This window comes from Gossypium arboreum, chromosome 7 (genome assembly GCF_025698485.1).
Source record: "Gossypium arboreum isolate Shixiya-1 chromosome 7, ASM2569848v2, whole genome shotgun sequence".
Taxonomy (NCBI): Eukaryota; Viridiplantae; Streptophyta; class Magnoliopsida; order Malvales; family Malvaceae; genus Gossypium; species Gossypium arboreum.
In genome coordinates, this window is record NC_069076.1 from 43,037,167 (window position 1) to 43,049,999 (window position 12,833).

Below are 12,833 nucleotides of genomic sequence, written 5' to 3' on the forward strand. Positions count from 1 at the left end.
GGGGAGTTACCTGGCAGAGGACTCGGGAAGCACCACCGTGGACAAGTTAGAGTACCAGTCTTGGTTGGCAAGTGGGATCGCTTCGGTTTGGGATTCAGGCCAGATGCAAGCCAAGTGAAGAAAAAGTTCGAGAGGAAATAGGAACAGCGGAGAGCGAGATTGAGTGGGACAGAAGTCAGGTGGGAACCGATGAGCTTCCCCCATATTTCCCAAACATTTGTATCTGGAGGGTTTATTCATTCTGCACATGAGAGGATAAAAGAAGGAAGGGTCGGAGATGTGATGGGAATTTGGAGCGTCAATGCCACATTTAAAGAGGAAGCAATAGAAAGGAATTTATCGGGCATTTGCCCGTATGAGCTCATGAGTGTTTTGAATAATCGGATCAGAAAGCGTAAATTCTCGTAATCTTTAGAGATAACACGTAATAATATTCAAAACCCACTTGTTGTCTTCTAGCCTAGGGACAATAAGAATCTTTTGTGAAATAGGCTCATGTTTAGACATTATTATTTTCAATAAAAATGCATTTTCATATATCGGTTCGAGCAATTATTCTTTCTTCCTTTTCATGTCATACACAATCATACCATACAAAGGAATTATTCATTCCGTTTTCTTTTGGTATTCTCTTATATTTATAATAGGCCCCCGGATGTCAACGTCATGAGTAATGCTAATACGAGCCCGGAATCTCCTTTTGAGCAAGATATGTGCTTTGAGGGATTTCAAGATTTTGAAGAGGACAAAGATCGTGGTTTATCTCCCGATTTGTTAATGATGGTGGAGCGAGAAGATGAACAGATCCTGCCACACAAAGAGACTACTGAGATTGTGGCCCTGGAAGAGGGGAAGGAAGTTAAAATTGGCACTTGCGTTAACGAGAAAACAAGATGAACCTCATTGAGTCATTGCAAGAATTCAAGGACGTCTTTGCATGGTCATACCAGGATATGCCTGGTTTAAGTACCGATATCGCAGTGCACCATGTCCCTACAAAAAAGGAGTACAAGTCAGTTCAGCAGAAGCTCCGAAGGATGAGGCCCGATGTAGCAATGAAAATAAAGGAAGAAGTCAAGAAGCAATTTAATGCTGGGTTCCTACATATGGTTAATTATTCAGAATGGGTGGCCAACGTCGTCCCTGTCCCTAAGAAGGATGGGAAAGTAAGGATGTATGTGGATTACAGAGATTTAAACAAAGCCAGCCCAAAGGATAACTTTCCATTGCCTCACATAGACACTCTAGTGGATAATACGGCAGGCTATTCACTGTTCTCCTTCATGGATGGGTTCTCCGGGTACAATCAGATCAAGATGCATCCTGAAGATATGGAAAAAACCACGTTTATAACTTTATGGGGAACGTTTTGCTACAAGGTGATGCCCTTCGGGTTGAAGAATGCAGGAGCCACATACCAAAGAGCCATGGTAGCCTTATTCCATGACATGATGCACAAGGAAATTGAGGTCTACGTTGACAACATGATTGCAAAATCCCGAACTAAAGAGGAGCATGTGCGAGTGTTGAGGAAATTGTTCCTGAGGTTGAGAAAATTCCAATTAAAGCTTAATCCGTCAAAATGCACCTTCGGAGCTAGGTCTGGAAAGTTACTCGGCTTTGTAGTCAGTGAGAAGGGAATAGAAGTCGACCCTGATAAAGTCAAGGCTATACAGGAGCTGCCTCCGCCACGAACTCAGAAAGAAGTCCGAGGTTTTCTAGGGAGACTAAACTACATCGCACGGTTTATTTCACAACTGACAGAGAAGTGTGACCCCATATTCTGTCTTCTTAAAAAGTACAATCCTGGGGTATGGGATGATGAATGCCAAAAAACCTTTGAAAAGGTTAAACAATATTTGTCTAGTCCCCCAGTGCTAACACCACCAAGCCCTGGTAGACCATTGATACTATACTTAACAGTATTTGATAATTCGATGGGGTGTGTGCTCGGCCAACTCGATGAGGCTGGGAGAAAAGAAAGAGCGATATATTACCTCAGTAAAAAATTTACTGAGTGTGAAATGAGGTATCCGCCAATTGAGAAGCTATGTTGTGCTTTGGTTTGGACAACACGAAGGTTGAGGCAATACATGTTGTACCATACAACTTGGTTAATCTCAAAGCTAGACCCTCTCAAATACATGATGGAGTCAACCGCTTTAAATAGAAGGATGGCCAGGTGGCAGATTCTGCTCTCCGAATTTGACATAGTCTATGTAAACCAAAAAGCTGTGAAGGGGAGTGCAATAGCAGATTTCCTAGCCAGTAGAGCTTTGGAGGATTATGAACCTTTGAATTTCAATTTCCCCAATGAAGATCTAATGTATGTAGCAATCACTGAGGGGGACATGCCTGAAAATCATTCCTGGAAATTAAATTTTGATGGAGCATCAAATGCCGTTGGAAATGGAGTTGGGGCAGTACTAATAGCCCCAAATGGAGGTCATTATCCATTCACTTGCAAGCTGGATTTTGACTGCACAAATAACATGGCAGAATACGAGGCATGTATCATGGGAATTCGGGCAGCTATAGACCGTGAAATCAAAGTATTAGAAGTGTACGGAGACTCTGCATTGGTAATTTATCAGCTTAAAGGCGAGTGGGAAACGAGAGATCCCAAATTGATCAGTTATCGAAAGTTAATCCTGGAGTTAATTGAAAAGTTTGATGATATTACCTTTCATTACCTCCAGCGAGACGAGAATCAGATGGCTGACGCCTTGGCTACACTAGCTTCTATGGTCAAAGTAAATGAACAGGAGGATATGAAGCCAATTCAGATGAGTATTTGTGAGGCCCCAGCTCACTGCTGTAATGTTAATGAAGAGGAAGAGAGAGATGATCATCCTTGGTATCATGATATCTTACAATATGTGAAGAGCCGTGCGTATCTAGATAAAGCAACCTAAAATGATAAAAGAATATTGAGGAGGTTAGCCAGTGACTATGTCCTAGACGGTGAGGTCCTATATAAGAAGAGAAAGGATCAGGTGTTGTTAAGATGTGTTGATGCTGTTGAGGCAAAGAAAATTCTAGAGGAAGTCCATGATGGTGTCTGTGGGACACATGCCAATGGTTTACAATGGCTCGACAAATCATGAGATTCGGATATTACTGGTCTACAATGGAAGGAGATTGCATCAATTACGCTAAGAAATGCCATAAGTGTCAAATTTATGGAGACAAGATCCATGTGCCTCCTTCACCCCTCCATGTTATGGCTTCCCCATGGCCATTCTCAATGTGGGGCATGGACGTCATTGGGCCAATTTCGCCAAAGGCTTCCAACGGACATCGATTTATTTTTGTGGTCATTGATTACTTTACCAAATGGGTAGAGGCCGCTTCGTACGCCAATGTCACAAAGTCGGTGGTCAGCAAGTTCTTGAAGAAGGAGATCATATGTCGTTATGGTATGCCAGAAAGAATCATATCCGATAACGCGTTGAATCTGAACAACAGCGCAATAGCAGAAGTCTGCAGTTGGTTCAACATTAAACATCACAACTCATCACCATACTGCCCGAAAATGAATGGGGTGGTTGAGGCAGCTAATAAGAATATCAAGAAGATTGTGGGGAAGATGGCGGAGACTTACAAAGATTGGCATGAAAAGCTCCCATTTGCCCTTTATGCTTATCGGACATCTGTCAGAACTTCTACCGGGGCAACACCTTTCTCATTGGTTTATGGGATGGAGGCAGTTTTACCTATTGAGGTCGAAATCCCTTCTCTCCGAGTTTTATCAGAGTTGAAGTTAGACGAAGCAGAATGGATCCAATCTCGTTACGATCAACTAAACTTGATTGAAGAGAAGAGGCTAAAGGCTATTCATCATGGCCAAATGGCCCTAGGGTGTTCCATGAGGGAGACTTAGTGTTGAAAAAGATTATCCCTATGCAAAAAGATTTTAGGGGGAAATGGATACCAAATTGGGAAGGACCCTATGTGGTAAAAAAAGCTTTCTCTGGAGAGGCATTGATACTAGCAGAGATGGATGGCAAGAGCTTGCCTAACCCGATAAATTCGGATTCTATCAAAAGATATTTTGCTTGAAGCACTCGAGGTGAAAACCCGTAAAAGGAGCCAAAAAAAAAAAAGGAGAGGCCAATGTGAAAACCCGTAAAAGGGCGCCTTGAGACCAAAGGGGTTTTGAGTTGAAAACCCGCAAAGGGCAATTCAAATTTCGATCCAAATTGGGGCAAGCGGTCTCACTACACTTGAATCGACAAAGAGGGATAAGCTACATCTTGGGGCATCAACAAAATGCTATAGATCCTCCGAGCGCATGCCAAGTTTAAAAAGGTCCTCGAGGAGTTAAATGCAGAAGCTCAAGCTGCAAATCTGGGGACCTATTCTTCCTTTTCATCTGCTTTTGTATCTCAAACAATGATTGCTTTTTTGTTGATACATCTTTCGCAAATTTTGACTCGAATAAATTTTAGTTCTATCTATTATTATAATCTTTTTCGAGTATTTTTATAATGATTAATGAACTAATAATGCTCTCAAAAGAAGGTTTTGCATATTACTCTGAAAGGTTTCTAAACAATACGAGAACCCAAACAGATGCTTATTTAGAACTCACTTGAGTGTAAAAGGGCTAGAAACGTATGAGAAATAAAGGATTAACCACATCTTCAAGTCCTCTTCTACCGAGCTGAACAAGAAGGCATATGTTAGGGATGTTACCTTAGTAAACAACGAGCGATGACAACCCAAAGATTAAAAATGGATCATTCTCATGACATTTTGCATTTTGTACATTTAACATCCATAATACATGTAGTTAGGAGCATTTGATTCATATTAATCATGGCATCCTAATCATCTAGCATAAGCATATCACTCTTCAAAGATAGATTCCCAATGGATAATGTAGCAGATTACGATATCATCACCTTATCTTCACCGAAAGGGAGTGGGAGCAGCTAAAACCAGATCTTATCTTCACTGAGCAGGAGTGAAGCAGATCGAATTTTGATGAATCTTATCTCCACGTACCGGCGATGGAGCAGATTCCAATCATCAGCCTTATCTTCACTGAGCAGGAGTGGAACAGGCTAAATACCAGATCTTATCTTCACTGAGCAGGAGTGAAGCAGGTCGAATTTTGATGAATCTTATCTCCACGTACCGGCGATGGAGCAGATTCCAATCATCGACCTTTATCTTCACCGAAAGGGAGTGGAGCAAAGCTAAATACCGATCTTATCTTCACCGAAAGCGAAGTGAAGCGGTCGAATTTTGATGAATCTTATCTCCACGCATCAATGATGGAGCAGATTCCAATCATCGACCTTATCTTCACCGGCGAGAGTGGAACAAAGCTAAATACCGATCTTATCTTCACCGAAAGAGGAGTGAAGGTGTCGAATTTTGATGAATCTTATCTCCACGTACCGGCGATGGAGCAGATTCCAATCATCAGCCTTATCTTCACTAAGCAGTAGGGTAACAGGCTAAAGTCTACAGATTTGGGCTCGCCAAGCAGTGGGGGAACAAGTCAAAGACTCGCCTTAACCCCCTAAGCAGTAGGGTAACAGGCTAAAATTACAGATCTTATCTTCGTTGAGCAAGAGTAAAGCAGATAAAGTTCAAATAAATCGTATCTTCATGAAACAACTATGAGACATTTGGAAGCAATAGGATGCAGTGGGTTGCGATAAGGTTACACCAAGAAGCCAAGATCTGTCAGGACCGGGCAAAATTAGCCTTTTTAATCTTTACTTCGTTCCCATTACATGGCAACGAGCAAAGAGGGCATTGTTGAGCCCAATTTATGCTCAGGCCCAATACACTTAAAACCCAAAATAATTAACTAAGTAAATTAAACCCAATACAAAACAAACCCTAACACCCGAGCCCAAAGAAAAGTAAAGAAAATGAAATCCTAACACTAACACCTTCATTACTGCAACTGTGGAAATTCCCAAGCACCACACGTTGCTCATCCCTCCGAGTTGTGCGCGCCTCTACTAGGCCACATCGAGACGTGCTCGATGAACCTACAAACAAGCAAGAAATGGTTGTAAAAAGGCTATAAAAGTCTTCAAAACATTGTAAAAGGGACTTTTTTTCCTTTTTGGTGGCCCCGATAAGTTCAATAGTGAAATAATAGAGAAGAGAGATCCATAGTAAATCAAAATCAAGTCTAAGTTTTGAAAGGTGATTTTTCATTCTTCTTCCTGAAACTTTCTTTTGATTCATATTTTTTTTCTTTTTTTTATAAACCGATTTTAAGTAAAAAGAAAGAAAGGGAGCCTTCCGGTCTTGATCCGTGAACCGACGGTGGGGTGGAGGTGCGTGGCACCGATGATCCTCCGTGGTGGCACAAGGCTAGGTTGGATTTCTAGCAAAAAGATGAAGGAGTAGGGAAGAAGGAGCTTTCTTTCTTTCTTTTGAAAAACAATAGAAAAATGAATTAAAAAAGGGTTCTTTGTACAAGAAATGGCAGAATGCCATTTAATGGCCTTTAAATGGTAGGGGCCACACGCTTGACTCCGAATGGGAATTTTCGCTTAATCCTTTTCTTTTGCTCCTACATTCAATCGCACCCTATTCAATTTTTTATTCTTTTAAATTGCCCCTGGATCTTGCGCGTTGTTCCAATTTAGCCCGCACCTCTAAGATCGCGATTTGGGGATTCGCACATTTGCGCTTTTGGTCCCGCGCATTTGCGTGTGTTTATGTTTTGGTCCTTAATGTATTTTTTCATGTTTATTAATTATCCCTTTGAGTCTGCTTTTCTTTCAATTGAATTTTATTTCGCTAATCCTAAGGTTTTAATTTATTTTATTTATTTTATATATTTTTGTTAAAAAAAACTTTTATAAATACTTTGAATTAGTTGGGCCGTATGTCAATTTGTTTTTGTTATTTTCTTTTCCTTCCTACTAATTATATATTGCTTTTAAAATTCCTTTTACATGATATTATTTCAAACTTTTCGTAATATTACATTTAAATAATTCTTATTTGTTATTATCGTATGTAATTTACGATAAAATCAGCTCGTGTCAAATAGATTATTGCTTTCATATTATTCTATATAAATGTTCTCTTTATATTTATTATATATATATATATTTTTTTTTTCTCCTCTTAAATTTATTATACGTTTTTCCTTTTTTAGTTGATTCATGTACAATTGGGTTCTTTGGGATCCTATTTTGATTGTATATTTTGTTTGTTTTAAATACCTCTATTTTTTATATTATTTATGTTTAATCTTTTATGAATGTATATTTTTCCTTTCCTTTATTTTTTTTTATTTTGCTACAATTCAAGCTTTCATTCAAATTATTTACTTTGTGATATTTATTTTAAAATTCATTTGTACATTACTATATGATATATCATTTCTTTTTTTCCTTGTTTATTCTTTTAAATTCTTACATCTATTACCTATTTAAAATTTTCTTATAGTTTATATAGTTATATTTCCAAATTTTCTTTTTCCTATTATTTATTTTATTTTATTTTAAAAACCTTATTATATTTTATTTGTGTGATTTATTTGAGATTTCTTTTAAAATTGATTTCTTATTCATAAACCCCGGATATAAATGGTGGTACTTTCATAATATATGATGTGTCTGTTATTGCATGTATTCTAAGTTGTTCCTTTGCATGTCCCTATTTAGATTATTCATGAGATGTTATTCTGCGTGTTTTATTCCTTATGTTACCAAGTTTTCTTAAATAAATACATTTAATTTATTTATTCCATTTCATTTGAAACTTTAAACAAGGCAATGTTCGGTATTTAAAGAATTCAAAGGATCGTGCCCTAACGCATCGGGTTTCGCTTTTTTATCGCTTTAAATATTCGAATATCCTTTTAAAGCTAAAACGCACGCTTTAAAGGCAATATCACATTTGAGGGTCAAAATATTGTGTCCTAACGCATGGATGTAATATTTTACCTTAAGGTGAGATGGTCTTTAATACACATTTGACCCACCTAAATATTTTAAAAGCCAATAAAAAGAGGATCGCGTTTTGAACTCTATCCAAATCTTTAATTTTCGACATTAAATAATTAATCAAGTACCAATTTTGGGCGTGTCGAGGGTGCTAATCCTTCCTCGTACGTAATCGACTCCGAACCGCTTTTCTATTTTCACGCACCAAAATCGTTGTTTTGAAATATTTATTTATTTATTAAAACAACCGTGTTTTGAGGTGATCCAATCACACCCTATTAAAAACGATTGGTGGCGACTCCCAACTTTTCGCTTTCAAAAGTCGATTTCCGTTTTCAAAAAAGGGTTTCGACATTTATATTTTTAATTTTTAATTTTTAATTTTATTATATCTTATAACATATTTTACATATTATAAAAATCCACAATGTATAATATAATTTTCAAATTAAAATGGATTTAAAAATATATGTATTCATTATTTGTTATTAAATTATAAGTGAATAATAAAATATTTGTATAGTTAATAATCTCTTACTCTAATGATAAAAATATTATGTTGTAAGTATAAAATTTAGATTTAATTCCATATAATTTCATACTCTATATTAATTATCAAAAATATTATTATTTTATTAAATTAAAAGTAAAATAATAAAATATTTATTTTAAGTTTATAATTCACACAAATCTTAAATTTAATTTCTGAAAACTTATGACGAAAACAATGCTTCTTAATTCTTATTCAAACTTGGACGTAATGGATAAGGTGTGTAAATGTTAAATAAGACTATCTTAGGCTTAGTTTGGATGTGCGGTGTGTTTACCTCCGGTGAGGTTAAAAACAGCGGTGGCGGTGAGATTGGTTACTGTAGCGGTGAGATTGGATACTGTAGCGGTGAGATTAGAAACAGCGGTGGAGTGTGTGTTTGGATTCAAACGCAGCTATAGCGGTGAGGTGAAAATAAAAAATGACTATTAAGGACATCAAATTAGAATTGATATACAATAAAAGTTTTTAAATTATTTTACTTATATAAAATTATTAAAATATGTAAATTTATAAATTCATTTAATAAAATATTAAAATTTATCTTCCAATATTTTATTATAAATATTTTAATGAATTATATAATCAATTTAAATTATTTATTAGATAAAATGATAATAATTTTAATTTTTATAGTTAAATATTCTTTTATAACAATGATAAATATTATTTTCGCAAATAGTAACATTATACTTGGATCAAATTTTGAAGTATCTAAACGAATGATTTTAATAAATATATATATATATATATATATATATATATATATAGTAACATAAGACATAACAAGTTTCATTATTACTAGAAATTAGGTTATGATACAAAATTATTTTTACAAATATTGATTCATTAAACTATTTGCAATGGTTTCCTTAACATTGCAATTTCAAGGTCACTTTCAATCGTTAGAAGAACTCGATTCACCTTTATCAAAATGGCTCAAGAGATTGGCATGTCGGTATATTCTCAAATTGTCGAAAATCCTCATCATTTGACCAAGCATGTCTTCGAATATAATTATGCAAAACCATTGTTGCAATAACTATTAAAACTTGCTTGTCAAATGAATAGCTTGGAATATCTCTTAATATTGGCCATTTTTTTTCCACACTCCAAATGTTCATTCAATCACAGAGCGTAACGAAGAATGGGCATGATTAAAAATTTATTTTTTTCCAGATGCTCGATGATTACCTCGATGAAAGTCAGGTAAATGATATCGTTCCCCCCTATATGGACCTAGAAAACCTGTCATTTGTGGATATCCTGAATCCACAAGATAATATTTTCCTACAAAAAAGTAAATCATAATATCAAGTTTAAAAAAAATTAAAAATTTTAATACTGTTTTTTATGTAAAGATTAATTAAAAAATTAAAGTTCAACCTGATGGAGGGTGTGGAAACTTTAACTCTTGTTGTGTAAGTGCTTGCAAAAAAATTCTACTGAAATGCAAAAATAAAGCACATGTTGAAGTCACAAACTACCATAATATTTTGAGTTAGTTCACCTTTTTGTCCGATATAAGGTATTTGACAAGAAGGCGAAATGCATGCTTTTATGTGTGTTCCATCTATGGCCCCTATACAATCCTTTAAAATAAATACAAGTAATGAGATAAAAGTTAGAAATAATTTATATTTTAAAAATATAAAGATTGTGTAAATTTTACCTTAAAGTGAGGCCAATATCTTGTATCATGTCGAATATGGTTCGGTACTTCCTCGAATTGACCTTCAGTGGGTTTAATCGTGTCTTCCATTCGAGCAAATATATGTAACATATCAGTAAAAATTCGACTAACAGTTTCCCCAGATCGTTGAAATCACTCTGGTGCATTTGAATTTGATTATCTATTTCCAAGAATATACAATGATAATGCTAACTTCTCTATCGCATATACATTCCCATGCTTTAAGCCATAATTGGTTTGCAAATCATGCAACAAGCTGTGAAATATATTTTTTGGCATCCTAAAACTATTCATGCAACGATCATCATGCCCATTTAATATTTCGTCCACCCACATTTGACCTATATAATTTGAATCCATACACAGTTGCTTAGTGAAATAAGTTTCATGGTGTAGCAATACACTGCTTAACACTTGTTCTTCCTCTTCATGATAATTGTTGTGCTCAACTTGTGTAACAATTGTGGCTATTCTTCGTTGAGCTTCTTCACTTAATTCGTGGGTATCATAATTCATATAAAAATTATTATACATATTGTTAAATTCATCCATAACCTGAAAAAGTAATCAAATGAAAATAAATTAATAACTTGTGACATTCCATACAACAGAAAAAATTGAATAAAAGCATAGCTAAAAATACCAAACATAAAAAATATCATACATTAGGTTTACCTATAAAAAAGTAGATCATACATTAGTTTTGCATATAAAAAGTATATCATACATTAGGTTCACATATAAAAAGTAGATCATACATTAGTTTTGCATATGAAAAGTAGATCATACATTAGTTTTACATATAAAAAGTAGCATAGTTATATTACAATAATAATTCTAAGGAGCTTATGGTGGAGGTGATGGATGGTATGGTTGGAAGGGAAAGGAGGATGTTGCTACCAAGGATGAAAACGATGCAATTGGATTTTGTTCAGCATACTCACGTCGAAGCCACCAAACCCTAACATCTGGATCTAAGTTCAAAAACACTTCTCGTTTCACCGATATTTGGAACATTTTGATGGCAAAATAGTACAGTTCATCTTTTTTTTGGAATTTCATCTCCCAAATCACGCAAAGCATCCATTGCATTTGAAATAGTATATTCAGAGTGAGGAAAAACAATTTCATTCACTGACTTCCTTGGATTAGCCATACTCTCACACAATTTCTCAATATGAGCAGCCAATGAATCTCTTGATGATTTTCTACTTGAACTTGATTTTTTTCCTTTGCCGTGTACAACCCCAAGTGTTTCCTTTCTTCGATTAGGAGTTTCACGAGGAGGGTTTGATGGTACCTCATTAGGAAGGATACTTTCATTCTCGTTACTATTTTCATCTGAATCACCAAATCCCTCATTAGGTGTATCATCTCTCATAGGAACCCCACTTGGAAGAACACCAGACGAAGGTGCCCATGTATTCTCTCTAGTGGCTACAATGCCACCAAACATTTGCCACATTAAATCATTCAATCGTGGTTCAATTCCTTTCTTCTTAAATCCTTTAAAATCAGGATTTTCCTACATAAAAGTTTAAATGTTACACTCAGATATTTATATTTGTAAATTATTAATTTCACTAAACTTTATGCATTAAAATAATGATAAAGTTAACACTAACCTGTATTTTTTCAGCCCACCATTCTCGGTAGCATCGACCGTCTTTTTAGATGGACACCATCCAATACCTGTAGATTCCTTAAGCAACTCCCTCCATAACCTCCATTCCTTTTTTAATGTATCCCACTTGTTTTTCAATTGAGGTTTTCCATAATTTTTTTGTGTTTTTGCTTGAAAAGAGCAATGACATTTTCCCATCCTTTTGAGTTTAGATGAGTTGTTGGTCTATTACCAAGATTGACTTCATTCATAAAGCTCACAAAATATCAACGTCACTCATCATCCCAAACACTTTTGTTGCTAAGGTACTATCTCCTCCACAAATTTTCGTGTCTTTACCATCTATTATTATTTTGATTTTAAATATCAACCGACATAAAACCATAAATATATAATTAGATATAATAATATAGTTTCATAAAAAATTATGAATAACACATCACAAAAAGATGAAAGCCATAAGATGAACAGTAAAGAAAAATTCTCAAAGATCCATGGTAAACAATTATGAGGATATAGAAAGGATAATTGATTATCATATGCTTCATAAAATTAAACAAAGACTAATTGTACTACATAACTTGTTTTGGAAATAAATTTTAGACTTAATATATCATTTGGTACCTAAGTTTGACTTTTTTTTAATGTAGCAGTACCAACTTTTTAGTATGTAATTCAAGTTTTAGGGTTAATTTGATAAAAATTAATTGCAAATATTATTAGATTTAAATTTTCATATTTTTTAATAAAATCATAACATTTCATTTCATCTTCAGATATCAAATAGTGACAGAACCTGCAATGCCCTTAAAGGTCAGAACTCAATAATTCTAAGAAATTACCAGAGGAGTACATCGTGTGCTTTTTAAAACGCTTAACACTGACAGGTAACTCGTGTTTAAATTTTAAGGTTAGTGTGCTTAATTAATTAAAAAGGATATGATTGCAAATTATGAAAATATTGAGGGCAGTTTTAATAGGATCGAATTGTATGTGGTTTTATTAATTAAAGTGTTTGCATGGTTATTAAAC

At 34.9% G+C, this 12,833-nt stretch overlaps 1 protein-coding gene and 1 pseudogene across 1 annotated transcript; one reads left to right on the forward strand and one right to left on the reverse strand.

Annotated features, from left to right (window-relative positions):
- The first annotated feature begins 1,172 nt into the window (after positions 1 to 1,172).
- LOC128295413 (uncharacterized) lies at positions 1,173 to 4,062 on the forward strand (annotated as a pseudogene).
- A 7,154-nt stretch (positions 4,063 to 11,216) lies between these two features.
- LOC108477841 (uncharacterized) lies at positions 11,217 to 11,907 on the reverse strand. Its single transcript, XM_053030976.1, has 2 exons — positions 11,902 to 11,907; positions 11,217 to 11,702 (listed from the first exon to the last, which is right to left on the reverse strand). Exons 1-2 carry the CDS (start codon positions 11,905 to 11,907, stop codon positions 11,217 to 11,219), a joined length of 492 nt encoding a protein of 163 aa, XP_052886936.1.
- Between the last annotated feature and the right edge of the window lie 926 nt (positions 11,908 to 12,833).